The 18,641-nt window shown below is 39.1% G+C and overlaps 1 protein-coding gene across 2 annotated transcripts; it reads left to right on the top strand.

Moving 5' to 3' along the window:
- Positions 1 to 715: 715 nt before the first annotated feature.
- Positions 716 to 17,630, top strand: LOC104609286 (putative polygalacturonase). 2 transcript variants are annotated; one of them, XM_010275562.3, is made up of 6 exons: positions 716 to 874; positions 975 to 1,824; positions 6,691 to 6,811; positions 13,343 to 13,591; positions 15,304 to 15,457; positions 16,795 to 17,630. In XM_010275562.3, exons 2-6 carry the CDS (start codon positions 1,387 to 1,389, stop codon positions 17,318 to 17,320), a joined length of 1,488 nt encoding a protein of 495 aa, XP_010273864.1. In that variant the 5' UTR covers positions 716 to 874; positions 975 to 1,386; the 3' UTR covers positions 17,321 to 17,630. The 2 variants fall into 2 exon arrangements, with proteins under 2 accessions (XP_010273864.1, XP_088745886.1); XM_088889760.1 differs by lacking the exons at positions 6,691 to 6,811; positions 13,343 to 13,591; positions 15,304 to 15,457; positions 16,795 to 17,630 and adding an exon at positions 4,803 to 5,667 and having other exon boundaries at positions 729 to 1,824.
- Positions 17,631 to 18,641: the final 1,011 nt, after the last annotated feature.

Below are 18,641 nucleotides of genomic sequence, written 5' to 3' on the forward strand. Positions count from 1 at the left end.
TCTTGAGTGAGGTTCGTCATAGCTTTAGCGCAGGAGTAAAGTTTATCACAAGTTACTTTATCACAACTTGCATCATTTGGGTATTCAGAGTAATGTAGAACCTATTAGAACCTATCACAAGTTTATCACAACTTATCATTTTGAAATTATTTAATGCGCACGTTATGTCTTGAGTGATAATGAATTAATAATAATAATAATAACCTATTAGACACATTTTGAAAATTCAGAGTAATGTAGAACCGAAGACTGACTTAACACAACCCCAAATACAAGGTAAATTCTTTTCAAAAACAAAACCAATCAAATGGTTAACACACGCTCTTAGTGAGTAGTGATAATATACCGGCAAAGTGGAGCAAAATGGTGATGTGCATGGCATTATTTTATTATCAAATTGGAAAGAATGGTGATTGATCCCTAATGGCTGAAGGCCGAGGTCACTCATTCGGTTGACTTTAAAACCATTGGCTCATCAGACATTAATTACCTTAATTATCAAACAGGATCTAACTTCATTCCACTAATGCAACAAAGCCCCAAGTAAAACTGATCATAACAAAAAGGCCCAAGATATATGTATGGTAAAAAAGATAGAAAGGTTTAATATGCTTTATTTGGAAGATATTCCCGATGCAAGGCTGTAGCTGTTCGAATGGACTTTGCTCTGACTGAATCCTGCCTCTTATTACAGTTGGTCTGATTATATGTATCTTTTTTTTGTTTTTTCTTTTGTCTGATTATATGTATCTTTTTTTCGTTTTTTTTTTGGACCAGACCCGGAGTCACCCATTCATGGGTTTCACTTCACTACAACAAGCTATCATCTAGCTGTGATGTCTGCTGTGTAAGGATGAGTGCTGAATCTGTAACTGTAAGTAGGTCTAGGTGGTGTATTGAGTAAGGATCTATATTTGGAATTTGGATCTATTATTTTAGAAGCTCATCAGTGGGCGGTTTCCAAATTGTCGCAGGGCCAATTATCTGAATTCGAGTTCCACTGGAATCGAGAGGGAGTGGTATTCTTCTATATTCCTAAGCAATAATAAGAGTAGTTTCGTAATATAATTCCTCTCCCACACACACAGTACAGTCTGTTTTCAGTTCAAACCATACCAGCGATTCGTTCTGGTTTTCTCTCGTTATATCTCCCCTTCCATTCCATGTACTCTATCTCCAAACTCTCCCCATACAGACGCACCTTCCACCCTAATTCGATCCCCAATTCCTAATCCTCGGCTCTCTCCTCTCCCACTGCCATACCTTTGATTCCCCTCATTGAGACCTGTCCGTTGCACTAAGAATCACTAACACTGTCACCCTCTTGACTCTCCCCTCCCTCCAATTTCAGTTTCCGAGAACCCCATAGAAGCGCTTGCTCTGATCATGGTGGAGACCTTTTTGGGCCGGTTCCACTTCCACTTCGACAATCGAAGGCTCGACTTCAAACGGTGGATTTCGGCGCTAATATCTTCGCACAAGACGCTCTTCACAGTCCTCTGGATCGTTGCCTTCGCTTCGATCTTTGTCTGGCAGCGGAGCATCGTCGATGGGCTCAGGATTTTCGGTCGGGCCCACCCTGCTCGGCCGATCCCGAGGCTGCGCCCCGTGGCTTTCAATTTGACGGATTTTGGTGGCGTCGGAGATGGCGTGACCGTGAATACTGAGGCGTTCGAGAGGGCCGTCACTGCTATTTCGAAGCTCGGAAGCAGAGGCGGTGGCCAGCTTAATGTGCAGCCGGGCCGATGGCTTACGGGGCCCTTCAATCTCACTAGTCATATGACTCTGTTTCTCGCTGAAGATGCTGTTATCCTTGGGATTCAGGTGGACTTTTCTTTTCTTTTTCCTCCTTTATTTTCTTACAAGCTGCTGTAAGTGTCTTTGATTTGGTTGGTCTGAGGATTGGAGCCCCTTCTTTGCGATTTAGTTTAGTGAGGGTTACTTAAGTTGGTTCTCTTAGAGTCTTTGAAGAGATATACTGTTTCATAGAATTGGTAGACATGAATCCATAGGTAATTGTTCAATCTCAGAGGTATTTAGGTTACGAGTGATTTCCACAGGATGGGATGAGGGATGTCTTGACACAACGATAATTGACGTTAGCCTTACCTGTGTGTGACTGTTGAATTTTTTGCTTTGAGAAGGAAAAAGGAAGAGAGGAAAAAAAAAGGTAAGAAAGTAATGTGGCTACTGGCTACCTGTTATTTCACTTTCTATAGACCTAAGATGTTTGGGTCCAAATTTTCTAGAATGGCATGGATGAAGAAATAATTGTTTAAGGCTATTAAATTGACTGATATGCTTGATTGCTTGGTACATTCGGAGTATTGTCGGTATATAAACAGGAAACGAGAGATAAATGTATTGGAGAATTTGAGAGATTTGGTTGATGTAGAAAGACAGGTAGGTCCTATTGGGAGCCCAATGTTGGTCACAGCCATTCGGAGTTCTGAGAGGGGTGAACTGGATACGGTCCCAACCATGGCATTTCTTTTACACAAAGTAGCTACTCTTAGATCCAACCCTGCATTCTCATATTTGTCAACCCGAGAGTTTACCATTCACCATGCAACAGCCCCTGCAAATTACTCAAGAACTAAAATTGTAGATGTAGGAGGTAAGAACCATCTGAGGTGTGCTACTTAGATCTAGGATGGAAATTTTTCTATAAAATTTTGTCTGCAATCTTAGAATTGTGAAAACTATGGAGCAAATCAATTTGAATGGGTTTTGATCCGCTTGGGCACCAAATAATGGACACACTTTTTCATAAGAGAAAACCTGAAAGTTCTAAAAATTGGGTTCTAGATGGAAGTTTGGTTTAGGACTTGGTTCAACAAATTATAATGGAGAATTATGAGAGATGGCAGTTAATAAGGAGGTAAGTGTGGCTGAGTGCTTTCAGCGGCTGAATGGGAAATTTGGTGTGGGTGCCACAGTTTAGAATGAATTTAAATGACTGGGAAGTTAGATCTATGGTGGAACTGCTACAAAAACTTCATAGCACTCAGGTGAATCCTTCCACGGCAGAGAGTAGCGTTTGGGTATGGGAGAGGTCAGGAAAGTTTTTGCTAAAATCCTTTACTGATCATTTGGAAACAAAAGATGGACAGAGGTCCCTATTAAATAACATAGTCAGGGGTAGTAACATCCCATCAAAGGTTGCATTTTATTGTTATTATTATTTTTTTGGTGTGGACCGCCTACCTGAACGGAATACTTACTAAAGATAATCTATCAAGGAAGGATATGTCTGTGTCCATTTAATGCATGCTGTGTAGGGAGTAAGGCCTCAACTTGGGCCGGGTTAGCCTGAACCCAGCTCTGAAAACGGGTTAGGGTTAGGGTAGAAACATATGAACCTGATTTTAACTTTGGGTTGGGTTAAGGTTGAGACTTTGACCAACCCGAACCTGACTTAACCATTTGCATATATAAATATTATACAAATATGTATTTGTACATTAAGTACTTATGTATATGTGTATTCACTATTCATGCATGTATGGATATGCTTCTATGCATCCATAAATGTATATATCTATATAGTTATGCATCCATATAGTTATGTATTTTCACCGCAAGTATTTATTGTAAAAATGCATTTATCTATCCATACATGTTTGCATGTATATCGTATGTCAAAATATTAAGTTTAAAGTTATTCTTTTTTTCCTCTAAAACATCATAACAATGTTCTTTTATACATAATAATGCTATTATGCTAATACTGAATTAACATGTACCCTTAGGCTATGTTTGGATTGAAGGAAAAAGCAGGGAAACTTATACAAGGTTTGTAAAGGTGTCCCTTCCTTTCCCTACTTTTTCCTTCAAACCAAACACAGCCTTAGAGTCTAGGAAATAAGTACATTTGGCAAAAGGAAGTAGAGAAGTTGGGTCAACCTGAGCCTAACCTGAACTCAACCCAAAGTTTTAGGGTTTGGATTTAACAACTCAGATTGGGTTAGGGTTGACCTCAACCTGACCTAACCTGGCCCAACTTGGCAACTTGCACCCCTAGTGGGGAGGAAGCCAAATCTGTGAATTATCATTTGCACTGCAGTTTTGCTCAGGCCATTTGGGGGCAGTGCTTGGAGCTGTTTGAATTGAAGGGTTATCATCCATAAGCTGTAGTGGATTTTTTAAAAGGATGGAGGTTGGATGGTTTGAGCAAGAGGAGAAGAATTTCTTGGAATATGGTTGCATCAGCTGTCTTCTGTATCCTATGGCAGGAAAGGAATTCCAGAATTTTCAAGGATAAGGCAGCTTCAGTAGACAAAGTTTTCCAACGGATTCTGGGCAAACTACACTCTTGGCTAGCCATTCATAAGTCTTTCAAATGATGGAGTCATAATACATTTTTAGGGCAATTTCCTTAAACTACCCCTACCGATTGCAAAATTGACTAACTGTACCCTTACTGTTTACATATTGTCTTAAAGTACCCTTACTGTTTCTAAAAATTGACATCGCCGTTAAGTGCTAAAGGAAGGAAACAAAATATCGAATTTGCCCTCTACTATTCCTCAAATTTCAAAATAAAACCCAACTGATGAGCAGTTCCGATGATGATGCCTGATCCCTTTTTCTGGCGAACTGTGTGTTTCGCCGCCAGAAGATGGTGAAGACAGTGGTGTTCCCCTAAGTTGGGGTAGTTCCCCTTGGAAAGCTATCATGAAAAATTTCTCTGTTTTCATGGAAGGGATTTCAGTCAAGATTGGTAAAGGGGATAGAACAAAATTTTGGAAGGATCCTTGGTGTTTGGATGGGACACTGAGTCTTTTCCTATACTTTTTCAGTGTGCTTCTAACCAAGAAACTCCTGTGGCTGAGTACTGCTGTTCGACTGGTGGATCTCTTACTTGGACTCCCATCTTTAGGAGGGATTTATTTGATTGGGAATTAGAAGAGGTTGTGGATCTGATGGCTCTTCTTCAGAAGCAGAAGATTGATCTGCAGTCGGAAGACAAATGGTGTTGGAAATGGAATTCAGATGGTGAATTTACTGTCAAATCCCTTGCCTCTAAAATCTGCTATTTGGGTCTCACTGATTTTCCTGCTTCACAGATCTGGAATTCTATAAGTCCATCAAAAGCCAACTTTCTGATTTGGACGATGGCCCTTGACAAATGTCTTTCCAGAGTTAATCTGGTGAGGCAGGGCATCCATGTTATGGATCTTTCCTGTAGTCTTTGTGGGTACTATGCTGAATCAACAGATCACTTGTGTATTCATTGTCCATTTTCCTCTCAGATTTGGGGACACTTTCTCAAAGCCTTGGATTTCAGTTGGGTAATGCATAGATCGGTTAAGGAGCTTCTCTGTTGTTGGAATGCGAAAGGCCTAAGCAAGAAAGGGAGCCTGGTGTGGAGGAGTATTCCTGCTGCTGTCTTATGGTCCATTTGGGCTGAGAGGGGTAGTAGAATTTTCTGTAATAAAGCTAAAAGTCCTGAAGATATCATTCAGAAAGCTGTGGGCAAGCTGATATCTTGGGTGTCTGTATCTGAGGATTTCAAAAGTCTGAAATTGTCTTCTTTCCCTTTCTCTAACTCCTGGTGGAGAATGTAACTGCTGTGGTTTTCAGGCTGCCCTTCTGGGTCTGAATCCAGCTTGTATGTGCTTTTGATTTGAATAAAATTACCTTACCTCTTCCAAAAAAAAAACACTGTCTTGTTCTTTGTGTTTATCTGGGAGCTAAAGCCGGTGCTCCATTTGATAGATCATCGGTTCTCCACTGATTTTCATTTATCCCGGTTTATTATAGAGAAAGAAGGCTAAGAGAGAAGGGACTCTTTGTGAAACATGGGAGAGCAGAGGTTGGGGGGGGGGGGGAGAGAGAGAGAGCGGAGAGAGACCGGAGGAAGAGGGGGAGATCTGAGAACTTCAACAACAAGTACTGTATCGTTTCCTGTTCAGAGGACTGTCCGGGACTTATTTGCAGCGGGTGCTACTGGTTGTTTTCTTGAGGATCAAGCATGGCCAAAGAAGTGAGGATCAATGTTCAGCAGGTGCTGCTGGAGCAGGTTTTCTGAACGATGATGAGGGGGACGAGGGTAATATTGGGTTTTGAAAAAATTTTATAGGTCAAGTGGAGTCACATGTGCATAGATCGTGACGGAGCATTAACGGATGCTAATGGTAGGGGTAGAGCTAGTCAATTGTCAGAAACAGTAGGGGTAGCGTTAAACAATAGTCAAACAGTAAGGGTACAGTTAGTCAATTTCGCAAACAGTAGGGGTAGTTTAAGGAAATTGCCCTTTTTTAATATGACTTTTTTGTGTAAATTGCAATGGCATATCTTACTAACACTGCAGGGGCAGTTTTTTTGCATTTGTACAGCCTCTTATTGAACAGGGATTTGTTGAGAACTAATGAATTTACCTTTACCTTTTATCGAAAAAAAAAACTTAAGGGAGCTTGCTAAGTTTGAAAGGGTGAATTGGTCCTGCACAAAAAGACAAAAAAATCCCAAAGAGAAAGTAACAAGGAAAGGTAAAACTCTCTATAGATGTTTATGGTACATAGGATCTGAAATATCTCTCCATACCTTATTTTAATACATTCATTCTCCAAAAAAAAAAACAGAAAAAAGAAAGAAGAAGTTGGGTGGATTATAACTGTTTCTATCTTAGCTGTATACAAGTTATTGCTTGCTCTAGTATTATTCTATGAACACACTTTTTAACAGGATGAGAAACTGTGGCCGCTGATGCCTCCATTGCCATCATATGGATATGGGAGAGAGCATCCTGGACCCCGATATGGAAGTCTTATCCATGGCCAAAATCTAAAAGATGTTGTCATAACAGGTTAGACAATTTTCTTTTATCATTTCTAGTTTTTCTATTTCACTTGGGGTTTATGACAGTCTTTTTTGTATTGTCAGCCAGCCTTGACTTGGAAGATGACAGAACTAGAATTCTAAAACAAGTATTTTCTTTCATGGTGTCATGAATATGTCAGAGCTATGCATGTGAAATCCTGACAAAGTATAAATTCAACATTACTCTTTTCATTGATTGGGTGGACCTAGTTTTCTAAGCTTCTGGTTCTTAAGCACAAAATTTTGGAGAGAGGAAAACATGCATGCAGGAAAGGAAAAAAGATTAATTTCTAATAATTCTGATAAAAGTATCATCTTGGTACCGGAAACTGTTAGTGTCTTATGCATCAAACTGCAATGGTTGGCCAATGTTGGGTCTAGGTTGTGTTTTAGCTCTTTATAAGACAGTCTAGGTTGTTGGCTGGTAATGTATTTTCACATGGATAGCAATGCAGATAGGTTTAAGAAAGCGATGACAAAAAAGTCAAAAGAATAAACTCAAGAGAAGGTTGCAAGTAGCTGTTGCAGTTAAAGTCAGCAATCCAACTTGTTATTATCAGCAAAGAAGATTTTATTAATTATGAAAATTAAAAGATTACAACAATCTGGGAAGATTCAACCTTCCCATAATACAAAAAGAGTTACACTTTTGCCCAAAACATTTGTTGCCTATTAACCTCTTGTTTTGCTAGAGTATTTGTCATCCCATTTGCAGTTCTTCTCACCCACTTAAAAGCAATACTTCTCTCCCTTAATAGGCTTTCAATTACCCTAAAGGCGCGCTTGTAGATCCAAGGAATTTGATTATTGCATCTTGTCCAGGCAACCGCCTGGGAGTTTCCCTCCACTCCAATTGCCGGAACCCATACTATGCAAAACCTTTGCCCATGCAATAGTGCCATCAACTCAGCTTTCAGTGAGTTACCTCATCCTATGGGGCCTGAACATAAAGCCAACACCTTACTAGATGAATCCCAAAATACAACCCCCTATACCAGCCATCCCTTGAATACCTCAAGAGCTCCCATCAAAATCCAGTTTTATTAAGTTGATTGTAGGAGGTCAATTGAAGGGGACTTTAAGCTGATAATTGGTTGGCTTAGAGATCCGGATTCTGTTGTGTGGGCATATAGGAATGCAATGAAAAGATTCAAAAGGATGACATCAAATATGACAGTAAGAATTCAATCGGAAAGGAGGTTCACCAATGGTATAGCTGATTCTTTAGCTAAGCAAGGGGTACAAAGGAATCATCTGTTTTGGGCTCAGTTGTAACGGTGTGATGCTTGGGTGGGCAACTTCTTGTGCCTCCCCTTGGGAAATCTTTGTATAACTCTTTTCTGATGTCCTTCTAATAAAATCCCCTTCTTTCACTTATAAAATAAGTTGATTGTTGGAGGTTTCCGTTCCATGATTACTCTCTTCTTTAGTAGAGTGTGTCATTTCTGTCCAAGTTCTCACTTCCAACTTCCAAGAAAGTTTGAAAGACTTCCATTGTCTTTACCCAGTGTGCAACTTTTATCTTTATGGAATCTATGGTTTCCTCCTCAGATCCTGCTCTTCTCATTGAATATCCTCCAGCCTCCAGTTCCCCTCTTCCCATATGCTCCAAACCACTACCACACTAACTCTTAATAGTTCCCTCATTGTCCTTCATCTTTTCTTTGGCTGCCTTAAGAAGTTTGGATTGAAAAGACTCACCACGTCCTAAGAAGGGATCCACTTGCATCTAAAAAGAGAACAAAAATGCTCCCAAACACAGAGCACAAAAGAACAGAATATTAGAAGATGGAGAATGGTCTCACCGCTTGCTTTACAAAGAAGACTTGCAATCTTTTTGATCCTACAACTTTTAGGTGGCCAAAGAGAAGAGGAAGAGTTTTGTGGAGGTGTGTTAGAGCTGCTTTGGTGTGGACTGTGTGGGTGGAATGAAATGGTAGAATCTTTAATGACAAGGAGAGGGATCAAACATGTGTGTTAGAAAGTAGCTTATGTAGGGCCATAAGTTGGGTAAAATCCTTGGATCTGTTCTCCTCCTACACTTTTGATGACATAAAGAGAAATTGGGAACAACTAGCTAAAAGTTCCGCAGTCAGAAGCAAGACGGTGGTGGATTGGAAGTCTCCTGATGCAGGTGTCATTAAACTAAATTTTGATGGCAGTAGTTTGGGCAACCCGGGGCCATCTGGAATAGGGGGAGTCTTTAGAAATGATGAGGGTCAGATTGTAGTTCTATTTTCTGGTCCTATAGAGTGGGGAGACTCAGTAAATGCAGAACTTGAAATGTGTTACAAGGAGCAGAATATGCAAGAGAGTTGGCAGTGGAGCATTTAATGATTGAAGGTGATTCCAAATTGGTTGTTGGATGGCTAAAAGAACTAGAGACGGCAGCCTGGCCGTACAGGGGGGCTTTGAGAAGATTTAAGTGGCTGACTTCAAATATTTCAGTCACAGTTCAATGGGAAAGAAGATCGGCAAATGGGCTGGCAGACCTAGCTAAACAAGGAGTACATAGGAATCAGCTCTTTTGGGCTCAATTGTAAGCTTTATGATGTAGTTTGGAGGCTGCACCTCACGCCTCTTAGTGGGGAATTGTATGATGTATACTTAATTCTTTAATTAATAAAATTTTCATTATCATTATCTATCAAAAAAAAAGAGGGGAAAGGCATTTGTTTGGCTTTGGCCTTCTTTTTTGCAGCATGTTATAGGTGTTTATCTTTCCAAGGAAGACTTCCCAACACAGAGCCTAAATCTTAGGAGGAATTGGCTTGCTCCAAAGATCTTTTACTGAGAAGTTCACCTCCATGGGACTAGGTTGTGTGAAGTTATTGAAGGAGGCACAAGTAAAGAAACCATTAGAGGATATTGACCAGACCATAGTGTCCTCTGTGTTTTGGTCCAAGAAAATTGATTCTAACCTGGTAAATAGATAAATAAGGGATTCACATTCCATTTCCCTAAGACTAAGACCCCTCCTAAACCCTAAAGTCCTGGTTTATTCCAGAAACAAAATAAATCCCAAATTTTGTGATGGGATTAGATTTGTAGTTAGAGAGAGCATAAGCAAAGTAAGTTGAATCTTGAGTGGGTTTTCACCTATCCATAAATCTTCCCAGAACAGAACTCTGTTCCCACACCCCACATCAAAATGAATATGGTTAAGAAATATTGGGTAAACCTCTTGTATTGCTTTCCAAGAGGAGAAGTTGAAGTTGAATGAGGAGCCACCTTTGCATCCTAGCAATTATCTAATCACTCATGTATTCTTTCAATTACCCTGTGCCACACCCTTTCTCTTTCTATAGGAAATCTCCATTACCATTTGCCTAGAAGTTTTGTATTTCTATGGATCATATTGCCTATTTCAAAGCCCACCCTTTTCTTTAGGCTTACTAACTTGTTCCCATTTCACCAAGTGATTTTTCTTCTCATCCCCTAATTCCCACAAGAAATCCCTTCTAAACTTTTCTATGTCTGGCTATTCTAAATTTCTAACCAGAATACGAAAGGTGGACAAAAAGTAGATAGGAAGATTATCCATAGTAGTTTTGATTAAGGTTATTCTCCCACCCACTGAGATGTAGTTTAGTTTTTTTTTTTTTTTTTTTTCCAAAGGGCCAACTTTTTAGCAAATCTCTCTATTGCCAGTTTCCAAAATCCGTTTATTCTTGGGATCCCACCCAAGGGAAGGCCTAGCTGTTCTAGAGGCCAACTTCTAACCTCACAAACTAAGAGCCCAGAGCCCTGCTATCCTATGAATTTCTTCCTCTTGCACATTTATCCCTAGAACACAACTTTTCCCCAAATTAACCTTTAAATTTGAAACACTCTCAAAGGTGCAAATAAGTTCCTTACGATTTCTTAGGGAGTTTTGTTTGTATCCATCTCAAAAGGAATTATATTGTCAGCAAACTACAAGTGTGTTACTGGAACCTCTTCAATCAAAGTGGATGATCATTCTAATCAAGTTATCTGGGTCAACCTTGATGATCATTCTACTTAGAACCTCTTCAATCAAAGTGAATAGGAAAAGGAATAAAGGATCTCATTGTCTCAAAACTCTTTTTCTCTTTTTGCTAGGAAAAAATATCTAGTAGCTCCATTATTAGGATCAAATAATGCACTGAGCTTAAACAACCTTTTATCCACAATCTCCACCTTTTGCCCAATCCAACTTTCTCCATGATTTCAAGAAGGAATTACCAATCCACTAAATCATATGCCTTCTCTAGGTCTAGTTTGCAAATGAACCCCTTTTCCCCACCTTTCTTTTTCTCTACTACACACTCATTTGCCATTAAAATCTGGTCTACAATTTGCCTACCCTCAACTAGGGGTGTCAATTGGACTGGATTTGGTCCAATCCGATCTAGTCCAATGTGAGTCCATTATAAATGGACCAGGTCCAGTCCAATCCAATGAATGTTTTGGACCAATTTGGACCGGTCCAATTCAATGTCTGGACCGTCCAAACTGTTCAAATTTCTTTTGATTTAGATTGGTTTCAACCCAAGCCCGGTCCATTGACACATATATTCTTATCTTATATCAATGGACTAGATATTGGCTTTAATCTAACCCAATCCAATATAAATTTGTTACGGACGGACCAGGTCCAATCTAATCTAATAAATATTTTGGACCGGATTGGTCCAATCCAATATGTCTTATTGGTCCATCTAAATTGATTTTGGACTGGACGGGGTCCAATGCAAAACCGGTCCATTGACACCCTTACCCTCAACAAAGAAACCTTGGGAATTCTGAAATTATTGTGGATAGAACCTTTTTCAATCTGCCAGACAAAACTCTTTCTATGATTTTATAAAGACTTCCCAAAGATCCTTTGGGGTTTTGGCTTCCTTTTTAGGCACCAATGGAATAAAAGTGGCATTTGCTTCTGGAGAAATCTCCCCTTTTGGTGGAAAAATGAATTCATCAAAGAGAAATCATATTTCAAAGTTACCCAACAGTCCTGATAAAAGGCCACAGAAAATCCATTGGGACCTAAGGTTTTTTGATCTTTCCATAGAGAGAACAGCCTCTCTTATTTCCTCCAGACTGAATTTCTCTCCATGGTCATAGATTGGATAGTTGTCACCCTATTCCATTCTAGATCTGGGAGTTCTATACTCTTTCTTCCAATCTTGAAAAGATACCCTTAAAGTGATCCATGAAAATCTTAGTTCTTCCTCCTCCCATTTTCTAGGGAGTGAAAACCTTGTATTTTCATCCCCCTCCAATAGCCATTTACATCTAGATTTTTGTCTCCAAGAAATTTCTTCTTTCCATCTATCAAAAAAAAAAAAAAAAAGAAATTTCTTCTTAAAATCTCTTCTAACCCTATCTTCAACTTCCACCATTCTTCTCTTTCCTTCTTAGTAATTTTTCTCTAAACTTCTTTTTTTATCGAAAACCTCAATCTTTGAAAATACTCTCTTTTGGGCATCTTCTATGTCTTCCAAACTGATCTTTATTCCAATCTTTGATCTTTTCTTTTAATTTTTTTTTTCAATTTTCTTGTAAACCTTACACCCTTTCTCCTGTTGTATGGTCTTTCATCACCCCACCAAGAGTTGATTCTCTCTTTGAAGGAAGGGTACTCCACCCACATATTTTCAAAATAGAAAGGTGAAGAGCCACGAAACGAACTCTCCTGTCCTATGCAAATAGGGCAATGGTCTAAGGTTACTCTAGGCAAAGCTCTTGCAACTATATTTCCCCACAATTCTTCCCAATCTACTGAAAATAAGAAACTGTCCAGTTTTGAGCAAATTGGGATGGCTTGGAAGTTTGACCAAGTAAAATCGGCTTGTAAAAGAGGTGGTTCCTTTAACTCAAGGAAGTCTGTTAGATTATTAAATTCCCTCATGCTCAAGGTAAATCCTTGGTAACTTTTGGGCACTGGGCAGTAGTTGCTGAACCAATTTTTCTCAATCCAACTTTTGGATTGAGCTGGATTTTGGATATATTGAAGTTAAAAGAATATATAAGCCATACAAACATAGGGCTGATCAGACAAGTGGTTGGCCTTCATCAAGCCACCTTTTGAATGTCAGATACTGAGGACTGTCAGTAGTGGTCACATTCAAATCAAAGTTTGACCATTTGGACCCCACCAGTTGAGTAGGCCACGAATCCAGTAATTTCTGCTAAAGTTTCATCAACTTTAGTCTAATAGTTAGTTAATTAGATTTGAACGACAAAGAGGTCTGTTTTGTTATTTATTACTGTCAATTTGTCAAGGGTAGTTTAGGGAGTTTATAAAGAGTTTTGTAAGGTTTTAGGGCTGTAAAAGATCACAAACACTGTTCATGTGCACTCATATTTTATTATGCCATTTTCTCTGGTTTTATGCATTTAAGTTCAAAATTCTTCAATTGACTGTAGATGAGTATTTTTGTTTCTCTTCTATTAGATTTCTGTTTAGAGCTTTGTTGCATTAGATGGCTAGGTAAGTTTGGTGCTCATCATGAATTCAATGATCTAAAAGGGGTAGTTCTTTTGACAATAGGGCATAATGGTACCATTGATGGACAAGGTCAAGCATGGTGGGTGAAGTATCGTCAAAAGCTTCTCAACCACACTAGGGGCCCACTTGTGCAGATCATGTTTTCACGTGACATCCAGATATCCAATATAACTTTGCGCAACTCTCCTTTCTGGACATTCCATCCCTATGATTGCAAGAACGTAATTATCAAAAATGTTACCATCTTGGCTCCTATTTTTGAAGCCCCAAACACAGATGGGATAGATCCTGGTGAGTATGCTTTGTTCATGTTTTTCCTTACTGTCTATCAGTTTCTCCTTTTCAACAAATAAATATATATGATGATGCTGAAGTGATGTCTTAGGCATTGTATCCTTTTCCTCTTCCTTGTTGAATCATGAAAATGAAAAGGGATTGCATTAATTATTAGTGGAAAAGAATATGATGTATAAGAAGAGCATCAAACAAAAGGGGAAAGCCCATCTCAAAGTTGTACAAGCTACGGTAGAGAAGCCTCCCCAAGGTGAGAATTTACTATACACATAATTACTTGAAATGCATGCTCTAGCTAAGTTAGTTGCCATAGCATTCAGCCCCCTTGGATCAACGAGGATATTGTATCTCATTTAGTGCATGAGACAGTCACCAAGTGTTCTACAATCCTTGTACTAGCTGATACCTTTTGCAGAATCTCCATCAATAAAGGAGAAGACCTCCAGATATATACTCCCAAGTCCAACTAGAAGGGGCATAGCATCTGTTTAGTGGAGTTAGCAACTTCTATGTGATTCCAGAAAGCCCTAAGCACGTTCCTTGCCCTATTGGGAACAGAACTGCTAATCTTTGATGACCTCTGCTTACCTAAGGAACTATAATCAATGGGGCCAGATCTTCAGGCTTTGGAGAGAAGAAAGTAGCTCTGCCTGGATTGAGTTGCCCACTCCAATGGAGGCAAGAATACCAGAGAACAACCTCTTCCTGATGATCTCTGATGACTCACACTATTCCTGAATTTCCCAGATTACCAACACAACCACCCCAAAAGGTTTGTTTATGGGTGTCCAAAGGAGGATACTAATCCCTGGAGACTACTGGTTTTCTAGTAGAGGAAGAAGTGGCTGATTGCCAATTTCTGATTTCATCATCTGTAGTGAAAAGCACACTCTTGGCTCATTTTTTATCCAATGGCCAACTATGACAGTGATTATGCCCTGCCTTAAGAAATACCATCAAATTTCAACCAGCACTCCCTTAAGGACTCTGTCCCAAACCATGTGTAAGCCAACTGGCTTCAGTGAGGCGGTGGTGGTGGTTTGACTCTGAAGGTCCGGGGAATGGCAATGGTTACAGGGGACAAGAGAGAGGCAGTGCGAGATCAAGAGGGAGGGGAGAGTGAAAATCCAGGTTTCTCCTCCCCCATAATGGGTTTGTTATTTATGGGTCCCCATATGGGTATGGGCCCTATTTATAATGATTTTGGGTTCTTAGAATTCTAGAAGTTTCCTATATTTTATCTTTGCCCAATTTGCCCTTGAACATTCCTGAAGATTAGCACTTAAACTGATACAAATAGCTTTGCTTAAGTGAATAATTGATCTGAATCGGTCCAGTATCTTACACCATGTTTGTAAGTGGTAGGGAAAGAGATGAGTATAAGATCTAAAGAATGTTCTGTTAAATCTCATTGACCAAATTTCTTTTTGGTCTGAAAAGGACTCTGACATAGATAATGAGCATAAGACTGACCTTATTTTTGAACTTTCTTTTATTACCTCCCTCCCAAAGGACCAACAATATGGTCTGAACCTTCCTCCCCTCAGTTTTACTTTTGACTCCAAAGCTTCTTGATAATTGGCTCTTCGATCTGGGCCATATGCTTAATCTAAGCCTGAACCTGAAAACAAAGCTAACCCAAGGAAGAAAATGTGGTTTTAGTTTTAAACTCATTGTTTCTAATTCAGATCACTTTTTTGTCTATGCAGATTCATGTGAAAATGTGGTGATAGAGAACTGTTATATAAGTGTAGGAGATGACGGAATTGCAATTAAAAGTGGTTGGGATCAATATGGAATTAATTATGGTCAGCCATCTGCCAACATTCTCATCAGGAACCTTGTTGTTCGCTCCATGGTGAGGTGAGCAGCTTTCCACCTTACATTTTCTAGTCAGCATGGAAATGCATAAATTCATGCCCTGAGGGTAATGGCTCCTGTATTAAAACATCAGGGGCAGAGAGAGGACTGTTATTTTGGGAGGTATACTGTGTAAACCTTACATTTTGGAGAGGGGGGTCCCTATCTTATTTGGTGTTTTCAAAACTTGCATGGGTCCACTCATGTCATAGTATGTATATGATGAGGCAGGGAAAAATATGTCATTATACTGTAATTGCATCTGTATAAGATATGCATGCATCCATGTCCATTTATGTCTTCTGTTACAAGCAATAATTTGCAGATATAATGTTTTTGTTTTCAGCATCTGATTTTAATATTTATAGATGTAACCATGTGTGCATATACCGAAACACATATGAGCAAGTTTGCGTTGGTCTTAATGGAAACAATTTCCATTTATATGGAACCTGGTGGACTTTTGCTTGCTAAGGGCTCAGCCACTTTAGTTTGGTGGAATAAGCTTTGTAACTTTCTAGAGAGTCCCTGTGAAAAAATCTCCCTCGTAATGTTGTGATAGATTATAGCAACCAAACATATTGTTACTAAGTTGTTCATCCAGCAATTGTCAAGGAATGGAAGGCCTATTTGGTCTTTTTCCTCCCTTTCTTAGTGTGTGGAGTGGAATCAGTGTTTTTTTTTTTTTTTTTAATTTTTGGAGAGTTTGTTTTAAATTAGGGAATTGAAGGCCAATTTGGACTTTCCGTTTATTAGTCCCTTGGGTAAGGGGCTAAACTTAGACCTAGGCCTAGGCCCTGCCCGGTTCACACTCTGGACCTAAAATATAGACCCAGGCCCACTGTTAATTTCTGGGCCTGGTGCAGGCCCGGACATGTCAGGCTAGGAATGATTACTTCCATAGGTAGCTTCACAATGTACAAGATCACGGAAATACATAGGATTATATTCAATTAATAAAACCTCCCCTATGCGCAGAACTTGGACCACAGTAACAACAAAGTTAGGTTCTCCATTCACAAACTTCATAACTCTTAAAGCTTCAAACTGCATAGAAACTCAATTCCTCTCAACAAAAAACATCTTCCAAGATAGAGTATAATTTATATATTGTAGTGCAATTTATATCGATTATTGCATGCCATTGTGGTACTTTAGCCCCATTAGTGCTTATTAGTTGAATATATTCAACTTCAAGCATGTTTCGAGGTTTAGCCATGGGTGAAGGGGGGGGGGGAGGGGGGGGTTTATAATTCTGTTACATTGTAGGAAATAATAAACACTCTAAACCGTTCAGACATGTGAGTAACTAAAATATACCTTTATTGAACTATTGGCAGTGCTGGAGTATCAATAGGCAGTGAAATGTCAGGTGGAGTCTCAAATGTTACAGTGGAGAACCTCTATGTCTGGAATTCAAGAAGGGGTGTTCGGATCAAGACAAGTCCTGGAAGAGGAGGATATGTTCGTCATATAACCTATCGGAATGTGACCTTTGACAATGTTCGGGTGGGGATTGTCATCAAGACTGACTACAACGAGCACCCTGATGGAGGGTATGACCCCAAGGCCCTTCCAGTCCTTGGAGACATAAGCTTCACTGCAATCCATGGCCAGGGTGTCCGTGTCCCAGTGCGAATCCATGGCAGCGAAGAGATCCCTGTGAGAAATGTCACCTTCCGTGACATGTCAGTGGGGATAACATACAAGAAGAAGCATATTTTCCAGTGTGCGTTTGTTCAAGGTCGTGTCATCGGGACTATCTTCCCCGCTCCATGTGAGAATTTTGATCGCTATGATGAGCAAGAACGGCTTGTTAAACGCTCAGTTTCCCAGAACATAACAGACATAGATTATGATTTTTGAGAGCAAGAATGTGGTAACTGATTTTTCTATCTTTGTCTTGTGGTGCTTCATCATTTGTTTCCATTAGATCAGACGTCTTGGCTTCTGATTGGGTGAGGGGCACTTGGTAGTAGCGAGTTTCATCTTTTCGTCAGAATTTTAACTTTGCTGCTTCTTTGCAGCCGAAAGAGAAAAATTGATTTACTTCTTCCGGATATGTACATATACCTTGAATTCATTTGTTTATATAAAATACATTCTCACACGCCAAAAATTTGCATTGTTAAATTATTTTATGAATGCGTAATTCAGTTCAGTAACCTTTCAGGGAGATTTTTTTGCTTCTTTGGTCTTTTATGCATTTATATTCATTGTTAACATTGATGATGTTATTGAATCCATGGAGTTCGGCTTTGGTCAATGCACGGTTGCATGATGCTGTTCGAATGGTGTGAGCACGGGCATTGCACTGACCGAAGCCGAACTCGAATCCATGAGCCCAGGTTATTGTAGTTGTTCAACGTTGACATTTTTTTTTATCAATAACACTTTCATTAAATCATCAGTAGAAAATTTACACGTGGAAGATAAACACACTTATTTTCCAAGAGCTACAGAGTTTCAAGAAAGAAAAAAAGAAAAAAAAGACACTAACGTTACAGCTTAGCCCAAAACAGTGAATTCCTTTCTGCTCTTTGTTCAACGTTGACATTCAGTTAAGCTACTTCACCTGTTCAAATGGCACGGCAACTTAAAGTTCGCAAGTTGTTATTTATTTTTTTATTTTTTGACTCTCAGAGACTAGTATGTGTACAATAATTGTGGCAACTGGCAAGTTGTAAGAGGTACAGTGCATGAGGGATGAGGAAGTCTCGGATCTCATCCACTCCAATTGAAAGTTTTAAAATAATTAATAAATTATTAAATGAAAAATAAAACATAACAATTTAAATAAAGAAAAACAAAAGTTTAAGTATCTTTCCAACCATTTTCATCATATCTATACATGTTTTTTATAAATAAATAACTAATATAACAAAATTGCAAAAAGGTAATATAAATAATATATATATATATATATATATATATATATCGGATTTGATTCTCTCGGATCGGATAAGGAGGTGATCTGAATTTGATTTGATTTATGATTGAATCATATATCTGATCCAAAGATTCGAAATGGGAATATCCAAATCCGACAAGATAGGATGAAAACTTCTGAATGATCTGATCCAATTAATTATTAAAAAAAAAGTGACTTTTTCATCAGTAAGGTCATGATTGATTTAAAAAGGAAGTGTAGGGAAAGGTAAGGAAGCCTATACAAACCTTATATAGG

The sequence above is a fragment of the Nelumbo nucifera genome, chromosome 6 (genome assembly GCF_055504915.1).
Source record: "Nelumbo nucifera cultivar China Antique chromosome 6, China Antique-T2T, whole genome shotgun sequence".
Classification (NCBI taxonomy): domain Eukaryota; kingdom Viridiplantae; phylum Streptophyta; class Magnoliopsida; order Proteales; family Nelumbonaceae; genus Nelumbo; species Nelumbo nucifera.

Coding starts and splice junctions, on each gene's coding strand:
- LOC104609286 (XM_010275562.3), top strand. CDS start 1,387: ATGGTGGAGACCTTTTTGGGCCGGTTCCACTTCCACTTCGACAATCGA. Junction 1,825..6,690: donor CTGTTATCCTTGGGATTCAG/GTGGACTTTTCT, acceptor ACTTTTTAACAG/GATGAGAAACTGTGGCCGCT. Junction 15,458..16,794: donor GTTGTTCGCTCCATGGTGAG/GTGAGCAGCTTT, acceptor AACTATTGGCAG/TGCTGGAGTATCAATAGGCA.